Source organism: Schistocerca americana, chromosome 7 (assembly GCF_021461395.2).
Source record: "Schistocerca americana isolate TAMUIC-IGC-003095 chromosome 7, iqSchAmer2.1, whole genome shotgun sequence".
Classification (NCBI taxonomy): Eukaryota; Metazoa; Arthropoda; class Insecta; order Orthoptera; family Acrididae; genus Schistocerca; species Schistocerca americana.
Window position 1 is genome coordinate 227198325 of NC_060125.1, and position 17173 is coordinate 227215497.

A 17173-nucleotide genomic window follows, 5' to 3' on the forward strand; every position below is an offset into this window, starting at 1 on the left:
GAGTGAATGATTTCGCTACCCAGATCTCCCAACATGAATCCCATCGAAGATTTACGGGACATAACCGAGAGGTCGGTTCGTACACAAAATCCTGTAGCGGCAACACTTTCGCGGTTATGGGCGGATATAGAGGCAACATGTCTCAATATTTCTGCAAGGGACTTCCAACGACTTGTTGAATCCATGCCTCGTCGAGTTGCTGCACTGGGCCGGGCAAAAGGACGTCCTACACGATCTTAGGAGGTATCCCATGACTGTTGTTACCTCAGTGTATGTAGCCTTTACAAAGCATTGACCTATTTAGAATAAAGTTAAGTGCATTGTCAGAACAAAGTAATAGTTTTCTGTTTAGTGAACAATAAATTTCCATGAAATATTACATAAATCACATTCGGAAAAATATTTGAATGATGTGGCATTTATAATAAATCATATCAACTGAAATCTATAGAATAGCTAATTTTTATGACTAAAAACTTTTACAATGACAGATACAAAAAAATGTTTCAGCATGTTTCGAAATAATCTGCGAAAGTATACAACTTTCGTGAATACTTTACAACAACGAGTTGGTCCAATAGACATAAATCCTGTACATATCTGCAGTTGGATTGAACTTTGCCGAAAAAAAGACATAGAACCGCAGTTATTGGTAAACAGACTATGATGTTGCACCTCTATAAAAACATTTTATGCAAATAAAGCAAAGCTACATCTACTTCTGAAATTGGTGATTTGGTAAATCTTTTGTTTCTGCACAAAAGTAATGAAACGCACAATGTCACATTCATAATATTTATCAAGTCATCTATTTGGTTGAAAACTTCGGTGCTTTCATACTTTATAGTCTCACATTGTGGTTTGATAATAAAGTGGTTCATTTCCCTACATTGGTCATAGTTATTGGGATGTTTCGAAATTAAGAAATCTACATCACTTAATTTGGAGAGTTTGCAGTGGAAACTTAGGTCGCTTGACACTTTATGTTTAGTGCACTTCAAGTTATGAATTATTGTGTACAAAACTGTTTTTAATGCTGGAAGCAGAGCAATATCTCACTCCAATGTGGACTAAATACAATGAAGAGCCAAACAAACTGGTAGACCTCCCTAATATCGGGTAGGGCCCCGCGAGCACGCAGAAGTTCCGCAACACGACGTGGCATTGACTTGACTAATACCTCAAATAGTGCTGGAGGGAACTGACACCATGAATCTTGCAGGGTTGGCCATAAACCCGTAAGAGTACAAGGGAGTGGAGATCTCTTCTGAACAGCACTTTGCGAGACATCCCAGATATGCTCAATAATGTTTATGTCTGCGGAATTTGATAGCCAGTGGAAGCGTTTAAACTCAGAAAAGTATTTCTGGAGTCGCTCTGTAGCAATTCTGGACGTGTGAGGTGTTGCATTGTCCTGCTGGAATTGCGCAAGTACGTCAGAATGGATGCAGGTGATCAGACAGGATGCTTACGTACGTGTCACCTGTCAGAATCATATCTAGACGTGTCAGGGGTCCCATATCACTCCAACTACACACGCCCCACTCCGTTACAGAGCCTCTACGAACTTTAACAGTCCCCTCCTGACATACAGAATCCATAGCGTCATGGGGCTGTCTCCATACCCGTATACGTCCATCCACTCGATGCAGTTTGAAACGAGACTCGTCCGATAAAACAACATGTTTACAGTTGACGGACCCAGGCGAGGCGTAAAGCTTTGTGCCATGCAGTCATCAAGGTTGCACGAGAGGGCCTTCAGCTCCGAAAGCCCATATGGATGATGTTTTGTTGAAAGGTTCGCACGCTGACACTTGTTGGTGGCCCAGCATTGAAATCTACAGCAATTTGCGGAAGGGTTGCACTCCTGTCACGTTGAACGATTCTCTTCAGTCGTGTTTAGTCCCGTTCTTGCAGGACCTTTTCCGGCCGCAGCGACGTCGGAGATTTGATATGTTACCGGACTGCTGATATTCACGGTACACTCGTGAAATGGTCGTACGGGAAAATACCCACTTCATCGCTCGTGCGCCGACTATAACACCTCGTTCAAACTCACTTCAATCTTGATAACGTGCCATTGTAGCAGCAGTAACCGATCTAACAACTGCGCCAGACACTTGTCTTATATAGGCGTTGCCGCCCGCGGCGCCCTATCCTGCCTGTTTACATAGCTCTGTATTTGAATACATATGCCTATACCAGTTTCTTTGGCGCTTCAGTGTATGACAGGTACAAGTATGGTTGTGTGCCCGCAGGCGCTGGACCTCTGGATGGCCGGCTGCATGGTGTTTGTTTTCGCGGCCCTGGGCGAGTTTGTCGTGGTGAAGGTGTTGGAGGTCCGCTACCAGCGAGAGAAGTCGCACCGCGGCGTCAACCTGCCACGCCTGCTGCCCATGGTATGTACGCCAACACCTGCGCTTCCTACAACATAACGGAGCGAGGCGGCGCAGTGGTTATCACACTGCACTCGCATTCGGGAGACAAACTGTTCTAACTCGCGTCCGGCCTCCCAGATTTAGGTTTTCCGTGATTTCCCTAACACGATCCATGTTAAACCCAATTTTCCTTCCTTCCCGCAAAATACTGCGGACTTCCTAATAAACTCAAGATTAATCGCTCTACATTTTTCCATGAACATATCATTAAATGAGGCGCTGAGAACTGTAGGGGCCTAAAGTAGGTACATCCAAAAATATCGATATAGCTAAATGTTGATTTTAACATTACAAGAAGTATACAAGTCGCTAATATGTAAGTAATCGATATTTCAGTCAATCAATATGAAATATTAAATATCGAATGTGATATATTTCTTGTCTATCTTTCCTTGACTCATAGACACTACGAGGGGCGTTTGAAAAGTCCATTCAAAGTCCGAGAGATGGCGCCACCGGCGCGTATCGAGGTCATGTTTAGTTAGTAGCATCTTTGGAAAGAACGCACACCAAGTTTCAGCCATATTGGTCTATTTCTTTGTTTTTGGCATTCCTATGAATCAAGGAAGTCGAGTGATTGTCAAAAAATGGACGACAAAGAATTTCGTGTGGTGATTAAACATTACTTTATGAAAGGCAAAACGCCTCAGGAGACTAAAGAGAAGCTTGATAAACATTACTGTGACTCTGCACCTTCGATTAGAACAGTTTATAACTGGTTTTAAAATTTTCGGAGTGGCCATATTGGCACAAGTGATGCTGAACATTCTGGACGCTCTGTGGAGGTTATGACTCCAGAAATCATTGATAAAATCCATGATATGGCGATGGATGACAGAAGAGTTAAGGTGCGTGAGATTGCTAGTGCTGTGGACATCTCGAATGAAAGGGTACATAATATTTTGCACAAACATTTGGACTTGAGAAAGCTATCCGCAAGATGGGTTTCGCGATTGCTCACGCTTGACAAAAAACGGAATCGTGTGAAGTGTTGCAAGGATGGTTTGCAGCCGTTCAGGAAGCATCTGCAGGACTTAAAGCATCGTTTCATCACTGTGGATGAAACATGGATACATTACTATACTCCTGAGACCAAACAGCAATCTAACCAATGGGTTATCAATGGAGAATCTGCACCAAAAAAGGCGAAGACAGTCCTTCAGCTGGAAAGGTTATGGCGTTGGGATTCGTAAGGGATAATGTTTATCGACTATCTGGAAAAGGGTAAAAGTATTACAAGTGCATATTATTCCCCGTTTGAAAACCGAGCTGCAAGAAAAACGCCGGCAATTGGACCACAAAAAAGTTCTTTTCCATCACAACAATGGACCAGCACACACCTCAGCAGGTGTAGTCAGAAAATTAATGGAAATAGGATTCCAACTCTTTTAACATCCCCCCTATTCTCCAGACTTGGCTCCCTCAGACTACTATTTGTTCCCCAATTTGAAGAAATGGCTGGCGGGACAAAGATTTTATTCAAACGAGGAAGTGATTGCAGCAACTAATAGCTATTTTGCAGGCGTGGACAATTCCTATTATTCGGGAGGGATCAAAATATTATAACAGGGGACGAAGTGTATAAGTCTAAAAGGAGACTATGTCGAAAAATAAGAAAAGGTTTACCCCAAACACTTAAGTAGTTTTTATTTTTGCACGGACTTTTCAAACGCTCCTCGTATATTTCTCATCGGAAGATTTGTAGCCCATTCCACCTACTACCAACCTTTGCACTCCAACAGTAAGTGCCTTACGAGGGCTCAGTTTAATTTGATATTCAGTACTATAAATGAGCACCGGATTTGAACCAGAATGTATCTGTACTGCATATCCAGGAGAGTTTGTTACTTCCGTGCCTCATTTCTACCAGTACAAATGATAGGTACAAGGTGTAAAACGAACACGTTTGGTGACAGCACTGTATAAGAATGGTGGAAATTACCACTCCCTGCTCCAACCCATGAGGCAGAATGTGCGCTTTCCCTACCCCCTAAGTTCCTGAGTCAAGAAAAGATAGACGTACTGTAAAACTAAAGTAGACTCGGCACAAAAGTCACACACATTACTCAACTGATATTTAATGGAAAATGGACTCTTGTTGTCTACTATGTTTATGTTGAGTACAATATTTTTGAGAAGAACACATAGCGGAAATGTTACACTCTCGAGACGTCTCTCGCATGGATGTGGGTCAAAAATACCAATGTAGCAAAATACTGATATTTTCGTCTCAATAACATCTATGTCTTACAAAAAAAATCGATAAAATATATATCGACAGCTCGAAAAATTTTCCCATCCCCAGCCTAAAACACACCGCCGTAGATTTTGAGATTGAAGCACGCTCCTGACATCTGTTGATCTTATTGTGAGCGAGCTCTGTGAGTACTCTAATCCTATACTTTATAACGAACATTTGCTAAAAGCTGTTTCACTGGTTTCTCTTATATTCACTTCCATAAGGGCCCAAAGCACAAATTGCCACTGCTGTAGAAACGGTCACTGGCTATACTGAGCCTTCGTATGTCTGTGCTTCCAAAACTCGAAAGGTTGCCGGTCGACTGCTTCGAAATCTTTACACAACGTTGCATGTGAATATGTATATGTTTTTATGCATCTATTTTTGAATATATGTAATTTATAAATAAATATGTAACATCTAAAGAGAAAATGTTGTTACCGAAAATCTCGAAACTTCCTTGGCCGATATACTTCAGATTTTTACACAGTTCCCTTGTAGACATTTGGACAGTTATAGACTGCCGGTGTATATTTTCGATAAATATAATATATAAATACACGGTATATATAATGAATAGAGGGGGAAAATTGTTATGAAGAATGTCGAAACGTTTTTAACAGAGTCACTTTAAATTCTACGAGATGCTCTAAAAAAAATGTTCAAATGTGTTTGAGTTCGTAAGGGACCAAACTGCTGAGGTCTTCGGTCCCGAGACTTAACACACCACCGAAACCAACTTATGCTAAGAACAACACATACAGCCAGGCCCGAGGGAGGACTCGAACCTCCGGCGGGAGAAACCGCGCAGTCCGTGACACGCTGCCTCAAACGGCGCGGTCACGATGCTCTAACATTCAGACGGGCATTAGGCTATATATTTTTAATACATATAATATCTAAGTACATTTGTAATGTATAAAGGGTAAACATTGATACCAAAAATTTCAAAAGGAACTTCGCCACTTTACTTCGAATTTTTTCACATTGCTACGATAAACATTTCGACGAATATAGGATATATATTTTTTAATATTCATAGTGTATAAATATGCACTGAGCCCCAAAGAAACTGTTATAGGCATCCGTATTCAAATACAGAGATATGTAAACAGGTAGAACACGGCGCTGCGGTCGGCAACGCCTATATAAGACAAGTGTCTGGCGCAGTTGTTAGATCGATTACTGTTGCTACAATGGCACGTTATCAAGATTGAAGTGAGTTTCAGCGAGGTGTTGTAGTCGGCGTACGAGCGATGGGACACAGCATCTCCGAGGTAGCGATGAAGTGGGGATGTTCCCGTACGACCATTTCACGAGTGTACCGTAAATATCAGCAGTCCGGTAAAACACCAAATCTCCGACATCTCTGCGGCCGGAAAAAGATCCTGCAAGAACGTGACCAACGACGACTGAAGAGAATCGTTCAAGGTGACAGAAGTGCAGTCCTTCAAATTGCTATAGATTTCAATGCTGGGCCATCAACAAGTGTCGACGTGCGAACCATTCAACAAAAAATCTTCGATGTGGGTTTTCGGAGTCGAAGGTCCACTCGTACACCCTTGATAACTGCACGACACAAAGCTTTGCGCCTCACCTGGGCTCGTAAGCACCGACATTGGACTGTTGATGACTGGAAACATGTTGCCTTGTCGGACGAGTCTCGTTTATAATTGTATCGAGTGGACGGACGTGTACGGGTATGGAGACAACCTCTTGAATCCATGGACCCTGCATGTCAGCAGGGGACTGTTCAAGGTGGAAGAGGCTCTGTAACGTTGTGGGGTGTGTGCAGTTGGGGTGATATGGGACCCCTGACACATCTAGACACGACTCCGACAGGTGGCACGTACATAAGCATCCAGTCTCATCACCTGCATCCATTCATGTCCATAATGCATTCAGACGGGCAGTTCCAGCAGGACAATGCGTCACGCCTTACGTCCAGAATTGTTACACAGCGGTTCCAGTAACACTCTTCTGAGTTTAAACACTTCCGATAGCCACCAAACTCCCAGATCTGAACATTGTTGAGTATATCTGGGATGCCTTGCAACGTGTTGTGCAGAAGAGGTCTCCACCCGCTCGTACTCTTACGGATTTATGGACAGCCCTACAGGATTCATAGTGTCAATTCCCTCCAACTCTGCTTCATACATTAGTCGAGTCCATGTCACGTCGTGTTGCGGCACTTCTGCGTGCTCGCGGGGGCCCTACACGATATTAGGCAGATGTAGCAGTTTCTTTGGCTCTTGAGTACGATATATGTAATAGTGATACGGTGTTAACAAAAATCTCGAAACGTTGTTGACCGATCAAATACTAAACGATGCTCTATGCGGATTGACATAGACTACATATCTTTTAGGCGCGCAGTCCGAAACCGTGCGACTGCTACGGTCGCAGGTTCGAATCCTGCCTCGGGCATGGATGTGTGTGATGTCCTTAGGTTAGTTAGGTTTAATTAGTTCTAAGTTCTGGTCTCGCGGTCGCGTTCTCGCTTCCCGAGCATGGGATCCCGGGTTCGATTCCCGGCGGGTTCATGGATTTTCACCTGTCTCGAAATGACTAAGTGTTTGTGTTGGAACCGCGCGACCGCTACGGTTGCAGGTTCGAATCCTGCCTCGGGCATGGATGTGTGTGATGTCATTAGGTTAGTTAGGTTTAAGTAGTTCTAAGTTCTAGGGGACTGATGACCAAAGCAGTTGGGTCCCATAGTGCTCAGAGCCATTTGAACCATTACATATCTTTTAAACAACAATGTACAAGGTTTCTGTTACAACCGACTGCGAGAAGGAAAATGCTCTGCTGTAAATATGGGCGGCATTGTTTCCTTCGTCGCAGGCTGTTTTAATTACGATAGCGGGACATTTCAACCATTAGCAATATTTTTCTGTCATGTATATTCTTTCCCTGTTACATGTATTTTTCAACATAATTTGTGTACAGAACGATGTGTTGTTCTGTTTTCTACCTCACAAACAGTTTTAATAGAAAACAGGAAAGTTTTATTTCTGGAATATCGGTTACGACTAGAATTCTACTACATAATCTGGAAGTATATTTACAATAACCAAAGCGTGTGGTAAGGGCGGAGGGGGGATGGGGGGGGGGGGGGGGAGAGATGGACAGAGGTATACGAATGAAAGATAGCTCAATGGAGAAGATGGACAGAGGAAGGAGAGGTAGCGGCCGTTGCAGAGAGAGGAGGTGATAGAAAAAGGGGGAAGGAGAACCAGATGGACAGAGGGAGAGGGAGGAGGAGGAGGAGATGGACAGACAGGAGAGAGAAAGAGATTAGGGCGTATATCCAATTCCCATACATATGCTCTTGAAGGAATGTCCCAATATCGCCTCACGTTCCATGGCTTCAGCAATTCACTCTGTAAAATGGGCTCTGAAGATTTCAGAATTCTTAAGAGTGTTACTGACCTCACTACTAAACCAAAAGTTGATGTTCGTGGTAACTGCTGTATCTCCCACGGGGAGATGCTTGATAAGAAATAATAAGACACAGGTAAACAAGAACAAGGGTTTCTTGCGACCACAGTAGAGAGGTTTAATAACAAAAGAAAACTCTTCTCAAAAAATAAAATAACTTCTCAGACATTAAGAGGCTTACGCCTTGAACACGCGGTGAATAACCGTAGTGGGCCTTGAAGACCATGGCACTGACAATCGCTAACGACGGAAGTTGAGCACTCGGCGTAGTTGGCCGACAGGTACGTCTCGGAATATGGCTGGAAAGTCGTAGATTCCGTTGCGGAGACTACTCACTGATGGGCTGCTAAGAGCCGGCGCATAAATTGGCCCAGAGTTCCGGCGGAGCGGACTGTTGGCTTGCGTCGTCCTAGGTAGCAAGGGCGCGGAGGAATTCGTGCCGATCCAGTTCCACGCACGTGATACGGCGGAGGAAATAGGTCCTAGGCACGAAGGATCTCTGGTGATGCTTGTCCTGACGTCTGTCGTCCTTGTTATGATCGACAGAGTCCTGGGAAGGCAACGCCTTGTACATATGCAAACCCGTGATGCATCTGTGTCTGAGGGGTTGCCAGTCCATTTAGGCGAACAGTGGGTACATGGCAGTAACGATTTACAAAAAAAAAAAAAAGAAAAAAGAAAAAAAAATGGTTCAAATGGCTCTGAGCACTATGGGACTTAACATCTGAGGTCATCAGTCCCCTAGAACTTAGAACTACTTAAACCTAACTAACCTAAGGACATCACACACATCCATGCCCGAGGCAGGATTCGAACCTGCGACCGCAGCAGCCACGTGGTTCCGGACTGAAGCGCCTAGAACCGCTCGGCCACAGCGGCCGGCTATATGCGGTCTCCCTTACAGGGGAACCACTCTTTCCTAAAATTCTCCCAATAAATTGGGGTCGACCATTTGCCTTCTCTACCACAGCACTTTTTTTTTTTTTTTTAGCGCACTCATACACTGTCACTGGTGTAAATCATTACTGCCCGTTCCACCTCATATTGCTGTGCAACGTTACGCCCAGATATTTAAACGACTTGACTGTGTCAAGATGGACGCTAGTAATACTGTATCCGAACATTACAGGTTTGTTCTTCCTACTCATCTGCATTAACTTACATTTTTTCATATTTAGGGCTAGCTGCCATTCATCACACCAACTGGAAATTTTGTCTACGTCGTCTTGTATCTTCCTACAGTCACTCAGCTTCGACACCTTATCGTACACCTCGACATCATCAGCAAACAACCGCAGACTGCTACACACCCTGTCCGCCAAATCATTTGTGTATACAGAGAACAACTGCGGTCCTATCACACTTCCCTGGGGCACTCCTGGCAATACTCTTGTCTTTGATGAACACTCGCCGTCGAGGACAACGTACTGGGTTCTATTGTTTAAGAAATCTTCGAGCTACTCACATATCTGTGAACTTACTCCATATGCTCGTACCTTCGTCAACAGTCTGCAACGGGTGATCGTGTCAAATGCTTTCCGGAAATTTAGAAATGTGGAATCTGCCTGTTGATCTTCGTCCATAGTTCTCAGTACATCATGTGAGAAAAGAACAAGCTGATGCTTTCTAAAACTATGCTGATTCGTGGACATAAGCTGCTTAGCCATCAGTGTATATGTCCATTAAATAAGTCTCAAGGATGGGCAAGCCAAGAAAGTAGGGATATCCCCGGCCCTGAAAAGGAACATAAAACGTTGCGTAGGTGCTCATCCGCTGTCTTGTGGAAATATAGGCCTTGAGATAAAACAAAGGCATAGCACAATAATAATACGGGCATGTAGTATCCCCCGTTGTAGTCGACGCACGCACAGAAGAAAACTAAACAACACAACTTAAAATTGGTTCCGTTCCATGCTGAATGCCTTGCACAGCAACCGAGACTGTCTTATTTCAAAAACAACACAACTTTATTACTAAAATGGGAAGTAGGCAGTAATTGAAACAGCTTCCGAGTAAAGGTAATGTCAGTATCGTCCTGAACTGATGAAAATTTAGAAAGGGCAGCTAATCAAATTTTTACTGACATTAATAAGTGGTTCATAGCCAATTCACTGTCATTAAACTTTGAAAAGACCCACTATTTGCAGTTCAGAATTTCCAAGAGATTTCCTTCTGGTGTGTGTGTAAAACATGATGACATGGAAATAGGAGAAGTTGAGAGTGTAAAATTCTTGGGATTACAATTTGATAATAAATTCAGTTGGGAGCAACATACTAACGAACTGCTAAAGCGCCTAAACAAGTCTGTGTTTGCAATGCGAATGAGGTCAGACATAGGAGATATAAATATAAAAAACTAACATATTTTTCTTATTTTCACTCCATTATGTCATATGGTATCATATTTTGGGGTAACTCCACAAACAGAGAAAAAATTTTAGTGAACAGAAGCGTATAATAAGAATAATGAGTAGTGTGAATCCAAGTACATCACGTCGAAACCGATTCAAAGAATTGGGCATATTAACCACAGCTTCTCAGTATATTTATTCTTAATGAAGTTTGTTGTAAATAATACATCTCGTTTTCCAACTATCTGCTTAGTACACAGTATCAATACTAGAAATAAGAACAATATACATAAAGATTCAAAATCACTTACTCTTGCCCAGAAAAGAGTCCAGTATTCAGCAACGCATATTTTCAATAAGTTACCAGCAACCATTATGAGTTTAGTTTCAGACAACGCACAATTTAAACATAATTTAAAAGAATTTTTGGTGGCCAACTCCTTCTAGTCCATCCATGAGTTTCTCAACAAGTGCAGTATACAATTTTAATGAAAATTTATTATACTTTAATTTTTGACAATACTTGGTTGTAACAGCCAAGTTCCTACTGTGTGAATGATGGATGTATGGGAAGCAGATGTATGTTTTAAGTCTGTAAATAGTGGAAGTTTAATTTTAAATCTCGTACATAAACTGACTGTTCTTAACTGAGGATCACTGAAATGGATAATTTACTTTAATTTTTGACAATACTTGGTTGTAATAGCCAAGAAACTAGCAAATGTCTGAATGACGTATTTAATTAAAGCAGATGTAAGTATTAAACCTGTAAATATTAGAAGTTTAAATTTAATTCATGTACATAATTTTATTGTTTATTGACTGAGGATCATTAACATTAATGAAACTCAAATTTTTCTAATTACATTTTTGTAATGTGTTTATCTGACATGTTCCACACCCAGGAGGATTCCCTCTTTCATGGGTCTATGGAATGAATAATTGATGTAATCTAATCTAAACCAGCACAATAACAGTTCTTTAATTTTACAATCTGAGTAATCTGTCTGTCACTATCAAGAAACACGGCCACAGACATGTCAGAGTAGGAGGCATTGGCGGTGTCTTAGGTATCACTGGTCAGAGCTGCCCTCTGGTGAATAAACTGGCTGCACTGTCGATGTCAAATCGACACTTCGAGGTCGAGACTGCAATTCGCACTGCTGGAGGGTGCTGGGCGGCGTCCTAAAAGGCCGTGCGGCGTAGGAATGTTAGAAGGTGACGCTAGTATCACGCGGGTCGCAGAAGCGAACAGTGCCGGCACTGCAGCACTGCATTCGGCGGATGTGGCGTCCCCAATACTGCACTGGCTGTCGCGGGCAGAATGGGCTGCCGCAGAGTTGCGGGCGCCTTGACACGGAGGCAACCCGCAGTACTGTGTTGTGCTTCGTGTGGTTGTATCGTAACGCGCCAGCCAAACGCCAAAACCGTTACACCTGCCTAATATCGTGTAGGGCCACCGCGAGCACGCAGAAGTGCCGCAACACGACGTGGCATGGCCTCGACTAATGTCTGAAGTAGCGCTGGAGGGAACTGACACCATGAATCCTGCATGGCTGTCCAGAAATCCGTAAGAGTACAAGGGAGTGGAGATCTCATCTGAACATCACGTTGAACAGCATCCCAAATGTGCTCAATAATGTTCATGTCTGGGGAGTGTGGTGGCCAGCGGAAGTGTTTAAACTCAGAAGAGTGTTCCTGAAGCGACTTTATCCCCTGCACCCACTGTACAGCACGATTAGGATGTGCTGACAGAGGTAGCTACCATACATATGGTTACAGTGTTGCCAGACTGCCACCCTTTAATGTCCTTTTCCTGCTGGATGTACTCGCTGTACGAAATTTTGTGACAGACATTTTTTATCGCTGGCTTGTGGGGAGTCACGCTGCGATGCCCGAGTGTGCGAATTTCGCTTCACCCCGTATATATATACAGGGTGGTCCATTGATCGTGACCGGGCCAAATATCTCACGAAATAAGCATCAAACGAAATAACTACAAAGAACGAAACTCGTCTAGCTTGAAGGGAGAGATGGCGCTGCCATAGGATAAACGGATATCAACTGCGTTTTTTTTTTTAAATAGGAGCCCCCATTTTTATTACATACTCGTGGAGTTCGTAAGGAAATATGAATGGTATAGTTGGACCACTTTATCGCTTTGTGATAGATGGCCCTGTAATAGTCACAAACGTATACCTACGTGGTATTACGTAACATTCCGCCAGTGCGGACGGTATTTTCGTGATACATTACCCGTGTGAAAGTGGACCGGTTACCAACTGCGGAAAAGGTCGATATCGTGTTGATGTGTGGCTATTGTGATCAAAATGCCCAACGTGCGTGTGCTATGTATGCTGTTCGGTATCCTGGACGACATCATCCAAGTGTCCGGACCGTTCGCCGGATAGTTACGTTATTTAAGGAAACAGGAAGTGTTCATCCACATGTGAAACGTCAACCACAACCTGCAACAAATGATGATGCCCAAGTAGGTGTTTTAGCTGTTGTCGCGGCTAATCCGCACATCAGTAGCAGACAAATTGCGCGAGAATCGGGAATCTCAAAAATGTCGGTGTTGAGAATGCTACATCAACATCGATTGCACCCGTACCATATTTCTATGCACCAGGAATTGCATGAGGACGACTTTGAACGTCGTGTACAGTTCTGCCACTGGGCACAAGAGAAATTACGGGACGATGACATTTTTTGCACGCGTTCTATTTAGCGACGAAGCTGCATTCACCAACAGCGGTAACGTAAACAGGCATAATATGCTCTATTGGGCAACGGAAAATCCACGATGGCTGCGACAAGTGGAACATCAGCGACCTTGGTGGGTTAATGTATGGTGCGGCATTATGGAAGGAAGGATAATTGGCCCTCATTTTATCGATGGCAATCTAAATGGTGCAATGTATGCTGATTTCCTACGTAATGTTCTACCGATGTTACTACAAGATGTTTCACTGAATGACAGAATGGCGATGTGCTTCCAACATTATGGATGTCGGGCACATAGCTCGCGTGCGGCTGAAGCGGTATTGAATAGCATATTTCATGACAGGTGGATTGGTCGTCGAAGCACCATACCATGGCCCTCACGTTCACCGGATCTGACGTCCCCGGATATCTTTCTGTGGAGAAAGTTGAAAGATTTTTGCTGTCGTGATCCACCGACAACGCCTGACAACATGCGTTAGCGCATTGTCAATGCATGTGCGAACATTACGGAAAACGAACTACTCGCTGTTGAGAGAAATGTCGTTACACATATTGCCAAATGCATTGAGGTTGACGGACATAATTTTGAGCATTTATTGCATTAATGTGGTATTTACAGGTAAACAAGCTGTAACAGCATGCGCTCTCAGAAATGATAAGTTCACAAAGGTACATGTATCACATTGGAGCAACCGAAATAAAATGTTCAAACGTACCGACTTTCTGTATTTTAATTTACAAAACCTACCTGTTACCAACTGTTCGTATAAAATTGTGAGCCATATATTTGTGACTATTACAGCGCTATCTATCACAAAGCGAAAAAAGTGGTCCAACTAAAACATTCATATTTCTTTACGTACTAGTAATAAAAAATGGGGGTTCCTATTTAAAAAACGCAGTTGATATCCGTTTGACCTATGGCAGCGCCATCTAGCGCGCCAACCATAGCGCCATCTGGTTTCCCCCTTCAGCCTAGACAAGTTTCGTTCTTTGTAGTTTTTTCGTTGGACGCTTATTTCGTGAGATATTTGGCCCGGCCACGATCAATGGACCACCCGGTATAGCCTATTGATCTTCTGAATGTTCCGTAGCATATCGTGTAAAATTTTAAGTAAATCTGTCAAGAACTTTTCGAGAGTTTGGTAACATTTCCCCTTCATATATAGCACACTATGTTGAATACACAATTCATTTCGTCTAATCATGTTTCCAAACGCAAGCTGTAACATTTCTTCTGTAACACAATGGATTTGCAATACTCCACATACGAGAATTTTGCGAGTTCATGTACCCGGATAAATGAAACCACGCCTTATCAGTGAAAAACGTTTCATTAAGAATATTGCTTCCATTTAGTTGAACGAAATTTTTGAACAATTGACAATAATGCAGTCTCTTGCCATGATCTGTATTTTTCAGTTCTTGCATGACTGTCACTTTGTATGGGAAAAGTTCTAATTTTTTCCTTACAGCTGTGTGGGCCGTTCCGACACTAACATCGATCTCCTGGGTGAGTTTTCTTACTGACTTGTTCGGACTCATGGCCATTTTATCGGAAATATCGAGTAGTTTATCCTCAGAGAAGACGCTAGGACGACCACTTCTCGGTACATCCGTCACTGAAACCGTACTTCGAAATTTGTTAATCAAATCTCGCACAGTATCGCGATGTGGGAGTGTTGTCTCCGGGAAAACTGAATTAAATGTTTGACGATCTGAAACTGTGTATTTACAGCCAGCTTTTGAACACTTGTTCGACTAAAAATACACGTTCTTCAATGGCCAGCATTTTAACAATGATAAAAACGAAACAAACGAACAAAGGAACTAAACTTAAACGTTCACGTCAACAAGTAACGACACACACCAACGCTACTACCGTCGCAGGCTGAGATAAACGAAACAGTGGAATGTTCGGAGAGTACCCAGGCAGGCGAACAATCATACGGCATGCGCGGCTAACAATCATACGGCACTGCGGAGAGACTTTTTGAACACCCCGTATATATATATATATATATATATATATATATATATATATATATATATATATATATTCTAGGGGACTGATGACCATAGATGTTAAGTCCCATAGTGCTCAGAGCCATTTCGGTACTAGTATACAAAAACATGAGTGTTTTCGAATGCAAGGTCCTTTCAAAATGTCTAGCCAATCTACCGACTGATTTTCGAGTTTTGCGAGCACAACCATACACATGCTTAATTTGTATGTATAAAGAAGATGTTGAACGCATCCCCTCCCTCCTCATCTTTGAGCCATGGCTAATAACGAGTAACGTATGAATCATTGTTGGTCAAAAGTACGCAGTAAGGTCGAAGAGCCTGCTCAGTTCGCTTGCTGAAGCCCAAATCACGAGTTGTGTTTACTTCCATCTCTGTGATCGCTTAAAAGTATATTAAAGTGTCATACACTACAACACAGTAACCAAGATTATTGTTGGGAGTTTCTGTAAACCGTTAAGATTAGAAGATAAAACGAGAGTGGTTGATAAAATGTAAGCCTGTGTTGTTGCCCACAGTGTTATGACAATTTTCTAGTGTTAAGTCGACCTTATACAATATTAAGAATGAATCTGACTCCTGACTTTGTGCTAATAAAGACGATCTAGATAGAAAATGAAAACCGGCAACTATACCAGGATTGATGATTGTACACCTGATAGCAACAGCAACGTTCTGTCGGAATTCTGTAAGAACAGGCCAATTTCAGGCCGCAGCTGTAAGATTTCCAGATAAAATACGGCAAACAGGTTTCGACGCTAGCACTGATTGGCTGTTCAAAATCTGTAACCGTCGTCACACTGAGGTAGGAAAAGTCATGGGACACCTCCTAAAACAGTGTCGGACCTCCATTTGCTCGGCTTAGTACAGCAAGTCGGCGTGACATGGACGCAACAAGTCATTGGTAGTCCCCTGCAGAAATACTGAGCCATCCTGTCTCAAAAGCCGTCCCTAATTGTGGAAGTATTTGCGGTACAGGTTTTTTTTGAACGAACTGACCTCTCGGTTAGATCCCATATATTTTCGATGGGATTCATTTCGAGCGATCTGGGTGGCGTATTCATTCACTCGAACTTTCCAGAATATTCCTCAAACCAAACGTGAACAATTATGGCTCGATGACATGTTTTGGTACACGAAGTCCACTAATGGCTGCAAATGGTCTCCAAGTAGCCGAACGTAACAGTTTACAGTCAAAGATCGGTTCAGTTGGACCACAGGAATCTGTCAACAAAAAGCTAAAGGTGGTTTGGATTTTTTGTGACCTAACAAAAGCGTTTGACTGTGTCAGTCACCAGATTCTTTTACAGAAAGCTCATCTCGGTATAAGTGGTTCATCAGGGAAATGGCTTGACTCATACCTGTCAAACAGGGAACATAAAATTGTAGTGAATAGTCAAAATGGAGTCCCCTTATCTTCAGAATGGGGTACCATCACATGTGGAGTGCCCCAAGGCTCAGTTCTGGGCCCCCTATTTTTTATTGTGTTTATAAATAATCTGCCTCTCTCTACAGAATATTGTAGATTCACCATTTTTGCTGATGACACTACACTACTTATTGATCATTCAGTGGATGAACTTGAGGAATCAGCAAATAAGGTTTTAAGTGAAACAGTGGACTGGTTTAATATTAATGGCTTTTCTTTAAACTACACTAAAACAAACTACATTCAGTTCCACACAACATTCAAAGATGAGGAAGTAGTAGTAAAAATAGGCGAGCGGGTGATAACCAGGGTGGATACCTCAAAATACCTAGTCTTGCATATTGACAGCAAACTGAATTGGTCAAACCACATCCCTGATCTGCATGTGCACAGCGTTCACCTCTGTGAAAACCCCTATCGGAAGCACAGAGAAAGTTTAAGTGCTGGCATTGCAAGTGTTGAACCATTTTATAAACAATTAAAGCCCGTTAATAGGGGAAATTGTCTTTGACGCAGGCCATAG

At 42.6% G+C, this 17173-nt stretch overlaps 1 protein-coding gene across 5 annotated transcripts in view; it reads left to right on the plus strand.

The window, feature by feature from the left end:
- Window positions 1-17173, plus strand: part of LOC124622161 (glycine receptor subunit alpha-3) — a 588708-nt gene that overhangs the window by 540845 nt on the left and 30690 nt on the right. For all 5 annotated transcript variants that reach the window (XM_047147805.1, XM_047147803.1, XM_047147804.1 and 2 more), the window contains one exon: window positions 2259-2399. In XM_047147805.1, coding sequence (XP_047003761.1) covers window positions 2259-2399 — 141 coding nt within the window. The remainder of the gene's footprint in view (window positions 1-2258; window positions 2400-17173) is intronic.